Below are 7,038 nucleotides of genomic sequence, written 5' to 3'. Positions count from 1 at the left end.
TTCTCCAATGTGTGAAAGTGGAAAGTGAAAAGTGAAAGTGAAGTCGCTCAGTCGTGTCCAACCCTTAGCGACCCCATGGACTGCAGCCTATCAGGCTCCTCCATCCATGGGATTTTCTAGGCAACAGTACTGGAGTGACTTGCCATTGCCTTCTCCGATTAACAAGCAATAAATTTCCCTTTTTTAACCACTTGAATGTTTTCCCTATTCTTAGTTCAGTTCATTTCAGTTCAGTTGCTCAGTCGTGTCCAACTCTTTGCGACCCCATGAATCACAGCACGCCAGGCCTCCCTGTCCATCACCAACTCCCAGAGTTCACTCAAACTCATGTCCATCGAGTCGGTGATGCCATCCAGCCATCTCATTCTCTGTCGTCCCCTTCTCCTCCTGCCCCCAATCTCTCCCAGCATCAGAGTCTTTCCCAGTGAGTCAACTCTTTGCATGAAGTGGCCAAAGTATTGGAGTTTCAGCTTTAGCATCAGTCCTTCCAATGAACACCACGACTGATCTCCTTTAGGATGGACTGGTTGGATCTCCTTGCAGTCCAAGGGACTCTCAAGAGTCTTCTCCAACACCACGGTTCAAAAGCATCAATTCTTCGGTGCTCAGCTTTCTTCACATTCCAACTCTCACATACATACCACTGGAAAAACCATAGCCTTGACTAGGCGGACCTTTGTTGGCAAAGTAATGTCTCTGCTTTTTAATATGCTATCTAGGTTGGTCATAACTTTCCTTCCAAGGAGTAAGCATCTTTTAATTTCATGGCTGCAATCACCATTGCAGTGATTTTGGAGCCCAAAAAATTAAGTCTGACACTGTTTCCACTGTCTCCCCATCTATTTCCCTTGATGTGATAGGACCAGATGCCATGACCTTAGAAATGGCAACCCACTCCAGTATTCTTGCCTGGAGAATTCCATGGACAGAGGAACCTGGTGGGCTCCAGTAAGTCCACGGGGGTCGCAGAGTTGGACACGACTGAACGACTGTCACTCTCACTCACTCAGGCACCCATAAAAGTTAATAAAGGTAAAAAATAAAGCATTTAACCTGAGTTGGACATGAGTTTGAGTGAGCTCCGGGAGTTGGTGATGGACAGGGAGGCCTGAGGTGCTGTAATTCATGGGGTCGCAGAGTCGGACACGACAGAGCGACTGAACTGAACTGAACCTGCCTTTCTGTATTCCAGGGTAACCAAAGAGTTGATGAGGGGGAAAAAAGAAATACAAAATACATCAGTTATTAATAAATCAGCTGGTGATTTAAAAACTCCTGATTAATATTTTTGTTTTTGCCTACTTAAGGCGACTTTGGGGGGAAGGGGGTGTGAAAAAGGCAGCAGTTGGTGGACTCAAAAGCACTCTTTCTGGCTTCAGAAAAGTCTGTCAGAGGCGACAGTTCCTTCCGGGGTCTGCCTCTCACAAGCCCGGAGATGGCGCTGCGCAGGGACCTGACCCAGCTCTCCCTCTCTGCTGGCAGCTTGAGGCGGGCTCGACCTGCGGTCTGTCTGCGGCAACACTTCCTGTCTGATCCCCGAGGCCGCAGCTCCAGTCCCGTGACCGCTGGGCCCCAAAGCAAAGGTGCGGAAAGTGGGTGCGGTAGCAAGCCACGCCCTGGATCGCCGAGAACCCCTGGGCCCTCTGACGCTCGCTCGGCTCCCTCCGGCTACTACCCGGCCGGGGCGGGGCGGGCCGGGGGCGGGGCCGACGTGCGGCGCGCGGCTCCCCCTGCCGGCCGTGTGAGGCTCCCCCTGCCGGCCGCGTGCGCTCACTGCGCGGCGCTGGCTCGCTTTTCTCACGACGCACTCGCGGCCTAAGGTGCACTCGCAGAACAGGCCGGTTTCCCGCCAGAATGTTGTTATAAAGTCATAGTTTCTCCTGGCCCTCAGAGCAATCTTTGTTTTGTGATTTTTACTTTTTTTGATTAAAAAAAAAATATATATATATTTTTTGTTTTGCGGAAATGGAGGAGTTGGAGAAGGAGGATAAGAAAGACTCTGAGTGCGACGTGGAGATGGAGGAAGGCTCCCAGGCCGCAGACTGGGACAGCGATGAAACGGTGGTAGAGGGGTCCGTGACGGAGAGCGACCCCGAGGAAGAGGCGCTGCCCTGGAGAAGGTGACCGCCCTTGGGCCGGGGCCCTGGCGGCGGGTGGCCCGCGGAGGTTTGAGGGGATCGTGTTCCCAGCCAGACAGCGTGCAGGCGAGAGCAGGGCCTGTGGGGCGCCCAGGCCTGAGCTAAGAACTTTGTAGATAAAGACCCCCAAACCCCCCCATACCCACTCACCTAGGACCGAATGAGCTTTATAGTTAGGTGGTGTTAGGACATTTTAAAAAGGCCTGCTTTCTTAACCTGGGGCTTTTTTCTACAGGTACAAAAGTATTGTGTCCAAACCCTTCATGCGTTACGCTTCAAGCGATTCCTAACTCAGGTGTTAAGGGGCAGTTCCTATACTTTCCAGAAACGATCGTGTGATGGGGGAACTGGTTACTGCCTAACTGGAGACGGATAGCTTTATAAGAATCAAGAGAAGATGGTTGTTCCTTTCATCAAAACATAGCTAGTTCCCTGTGCTGGACGTGGGGAGACGATAAAAGAGAAGAGGCCACTGCCTTTGAGAAACCTACAGGCCAGGAAAGCCATAAACAGATCAGTTCAATATTGCGTGGGAAGTTCAGGGTTGGAGGTAGGTGCAGGCTGGTTGAGGAGCTCAGAGAGGGGTTGACTTCTGTAATTTATTTATTGATGTTTGGTTCCCTTGAGTTGCTGCACATATGCTTTCTCTAGTTTCAGTCATTGGGGAGCTACTCTTTGTAGGGGTGCACGGGCTTCCTCATCGTGGTGGCTTCTCTTGTTGAGCCTAGGCTGTCAGCACACCGGCTCTTGAGTGCCGGCTCAGTAGTTGTGGCAGGGGGCTAACTGCCCCATAGCATGTGAAATCTTAGACCAGGGATCAAACCCGTGTCCCCTGCACTGACAGGTGGATTCCCATCTGCTACACAGGGTTGGCTTCTGAGTAGAGGCGTGAAGGTGGATAGGAGTTAAGTCAGATAAAGAGGTTTTCAGGCCAAGGGAACTGCCTGGGTAAAGGTGTCGTGGTGGGACGTAGCAATGTGTTATGTGTGCTGGAACGTGCAAACAGTTAAGTATTACTGACGTCTTAAATGTTGTGATAGGTGTGGTGAAAGATGAGCCTGGAGAGAAAGGTAGCTTGTATGCATCCTGGTAGGGAGTCTGTAAGATCTTAAGTGGAGGAGTAGCATAATCAGATTTTCATTCACTCACGCATGCCCTGGATCGGGGCTTTGTAAATGCCAATGAAAGGTTTTTTATTTCTTTAAATCACTTCAGGATCCTGTTAAAATGTGGATTCCAATTCAGGAGTTCTAATGTTGGAGAAGACTCTTGAGAGTCCCTTATACTGCAAGGAGATCCAACCAGTCCATTCTAAAGGAGATCAATCCTGGATGTTCATTGGAGGGACTGATGCTAAAGCTGAAACTCCAATACTTTGGCCACCTCATGCGACGGGTTGACTCACTGGAAAAGACTCTGATGCTGGGAAAGGTTGGGGGCGGGAGGAGAAGGGGACGACGGAGAATGAGATGGCTGGATGGCATCACCGACTCTGTGGACATGAGTTTGAGTGTACTCCGGGAGTTGGTGATGGACAGGGAGGCCTGGCGTGCTGTGATTCATGGGGTCGCGGAGAGTCGGACACGACTGAGCGACTGAACTGAACTGAACTGAGAGTGGGGTTTGAGATTATGCATTTCTGACAGGTGTCTGGGTTAAAGTTGATACTGTTAGAGCATGGGTTACCTTTTGCAAAGCACGGCTGTGCAGGTTAGCTTTGGGATCAAAGTAGTAACAGATTGGGATGATGAGAACTCAGCTAGGCAGAAACAGTGGTAACAGAGGGAAAAGGACAAATCTGAGAAATCTTTAGAAAGTAAATTTGGTAGGAAATGGTGATTGACGTGATATGGAGGATGAGAGCCGGGCAGCAGTATAGGATGGTATTCAGATTTCTGGCTCTTTTACATATACAGACAGTAACATTTGCTCTTAATGGTATGTGGGGACCATTTTGACTAGTACATGAAGTCATAATAGTCACTACACTCAAGATCCAGAACAGTTCTGTTACTAAAAAAAAAACAAAACAACCCAAACCCTCCTTTGTGCTCCCTGTCCCTTGTAGTCAAGCACCTCCTTCCCCATTTAAAACACATTTTCCATCTGTGTAATATATCATCTTTTAAAATCTGTCTGCTTCCATTCCTTCCATCTTTGGTTTTTAGCAGTCTGATTATAACATGTCTGGTAATGGTTTTCTCTGTGTTCTTTCTGTTTAGGGTTCACTGAGTTTCTTGAATCTGTAAACATATCTTTCACCAAATTTCGGAAGTTTTCTGTCATGATTTCTTCTTATATTTTTTATGTACCAATCTTTTTCTTCTCTCTTTCTGGGATTTAAGTGATGTGAATGCTAGACCTTCTGATAGTCTCCCAGATCCTTGAGGCTCTATTAACTTTTTTCGATTGTTTTCTCTCTCAGTTTTTCAGACTGTATAATTTCTATTGCTTTACGTTCAGATTCACTTAGCCTTTCCTATGTTATCTCCATTCTGTTGTTGAGACCATCCTGTGAATTTTTAATTTCAGATATTATATAATCAGTTCAGTTCAATCACTCAGTCGTGTCTGACTCTGTGACTCCATGGACTGCAGCAGGCTTCCCTGTCTGTTACCAACTTCCGGAGCCTGCTCAAACTCATGTCCATTGAGTCGGTGATGCCATCCAGCCATCTTATCCTCTGTCATCCCCTTCTCCTCCTGCCTTCAGTCTTTCCAAGCATCACGGTCTTTTCCAATGAGTAAGTTCTTTGCATCAGGTGGCCAAAGTATTGGAACTTCAGCTTCGGCATCGGTCCTTCCAGTGAATATTCAGGATTGACTGGTTGGATCTCCTTGCAGACCAAGGGACTCTCAAGAGTCTTCTCGAACACCACAGTTCAAAAGCATCAATTCTTCGGCACTCAGCTTTCTTCATTGTCCAATTCTCACATCCATATGTGACTATTGGTAAAACCATAGCTTTGATTAGACGGGCTTTTGTCAGCAATTATATCTCCTAAAATTTCCATTGGATTTTCTTTTATAATTTTTATTTCTATGCTGAGAACTTCATTGTCATCCCTTTGATAAATGTTTACCTTTATCTCATAGAGAATTATTTAAATAACCGTTTTAAAATCTTTGTCTTATAATTCCAGCATCTGTATTGGACGGGCTGGGGCATTCAAATCTGTTATCTTTTCTTTCAAGAATTAGTCAGATTTTCCTTTTCTTTGAATGCTGAGTAATTCTGCATAATATCCTGTATATTTTGAATGTTATATTTTGAACTTTTGTTCCTGTTAAAATCCACTAGAGGGTGTTGATTTTGTTTATTGTAAGAGACAGTCAGTCTGATTAGATCTGACTGCCCATTCTGTTTTGCCTTTTGTGGGTGGTGGTTACATCAGTCCAATTTTCAAAGCCTTTACTATGCTGTTTGAGTCTGTCTGACTCATGTACCATTCAGGGGTTAATCTGGAATTTGGGAAGTAGTTAATGTCATAGTTCAGTTCTCTAAGCCTTTATTATGTTATTTTGAATCTGTTCTGCATGTGGACAGCTCAGAGTTGAGCCTAAGACTTGTTCAGAAGCTAAGTCATGTCTTGACTCTTTGAATCCCTATGGACTGTAGCACACCGTGTTCCAAACTATCTTACACAGTTTGCTCAAATTCATGTCCATTGAGTCGGTGATGCTATCTAGCCATCTCATTCTCTTTTGTCCCCTTCTCCTCCTTCCCTCAATCTTTCCCAGCATCAGGATCTTTTCCAGTGAGTTGGCTCTTCACATCAGGTGGCCAAAGTGTTGGAGCTTCAGTTTCAGCATCAGTCCTTCGGATGGATATTCAGAGTTGATTTCCTTTAGGACTGATTGGTTTGATCTCCTTGCAGTCTAAGGGAATCTTCTCCAGCACCACAATTCAAATGCATTAATTCTTCAGCATTCAGCCTTCTTTATGGTCCAGCTCTCACATCCGTGCATGACTATTGGAAAAATCATAGCTTTGAATATGTGGACCTTTTTTGGCAAAGTGATGTTTCTGGTTTTTAATATACTGTTTAGGTTTGTCATAGCTTTCCTTCCAGGAGCAAGCATCTTTTAATTTCATGGTTGCAGTCACCATCTGCAATGATTTTAGAGCCCGAGAAAATAAAATCTGTCACTGCTTCCACTTTTCCCCTTCTATTTGCCATAAAATGATGGGACTGGATGCCATGATCTTCGTTTTCTTAATGTTGAGTTTCAAGCCAGCTTTTTCACTCTCCTTTTTCACCCTCTTCAAGAGGCTATTTAGTCCTCTTTGCTTTCTGCCATTAGAGTGGTATCTTCTGCCTATCTAGGGCTGTTGATAGTTCTCCTGGCCTTCTTGATTCCAGCCTGTGCTTCATCCCACCTGGCATTTCTTATGATGTACTTTGCATATAAGATAAATAAGCAGGGTGACAATATACAGCCTTGTTGTACTCCTTTCCCAATTTTGGACCAGTCCACTGTTCCATGTAAACATTAACTTTTGCTGCTTGATCCTCATACAGGTTTCTCTTGAGAAAAGTAAGGTACGATGGTCTGGTACTCCCATCTCTTTATGGATTTTCCACAGTTTATTGTGATCCACAGAGTTAAAGCCTTTAGCGTAGTCATTGAAGCAGAAGTAGATATTTTTCTTGAGTTCCTTTGCTTTCTCTGTGATCCAATGAATGATGACAATTTGATCTCTGGTTCCTCTGCCTTTTCTAAACCCAGCTTGTACATCTGGAAGTTCTTGGTTTATGTACTGTTGAAGCCTAGCTTGAAGGATTTTGAGCATTATCTTGCTAGCATGTGAAATGAGTGCAGTTGTTTGGTAGTTTGAACATTCTTTGTCATTGCCCATCTTTGGGATACAAATGAAAACTGATCCTTTCCAGTCCTT

General features: G+C 45.5%; 1 protein-coding gene across 2 annotated transcripts in view; it reads left to right on the top strand.

Annotated features, from left to right (window-relative positions):
* The first annotated feature begins 1,965 nt into the window (after positions 1-1,965).
* Positions 1,966-7,038, top strand: part of ANKRD31 (ankyrin repeat domain 31) — a 153,937-nt gene continuing 148,864 nt past the window's right edge. Inside the window, exon 1 of one of the 2 annotated variants that reach the window (XM_088840339.1) lies at positions 1,966-2,120. In XM_088840339.1, the coding sequence (XP_088696465.1) occupies positions 1,966-2,120 (155 nt within the window). The remainder of the gene's footprint in view (positions 2,121-7,038) is intronic. The other variant, XM_088840340.1, reaches the window with a different exon arrangement.

The sequence above is a fragment of the Moschus berezovskii genome, chromosome 9 (genome assembly GCF_049115385.1).
Source record: "Moschus berezovskii isolate FMDL1 chromosome 9, NW_MosBer_1.0, whole genome shotgun sequence".
Taxonomy (NCBI): Eukaryota; Metazoa; Chordata; class Mammalia; order Artiodactyla; family Moschidae; genus Moschus; species Moschus berezovskii.
Note: the sequence above shows the minus strand (reverse complement) of the source record. Positions and strands in the feature narration are given on the sequence as shown.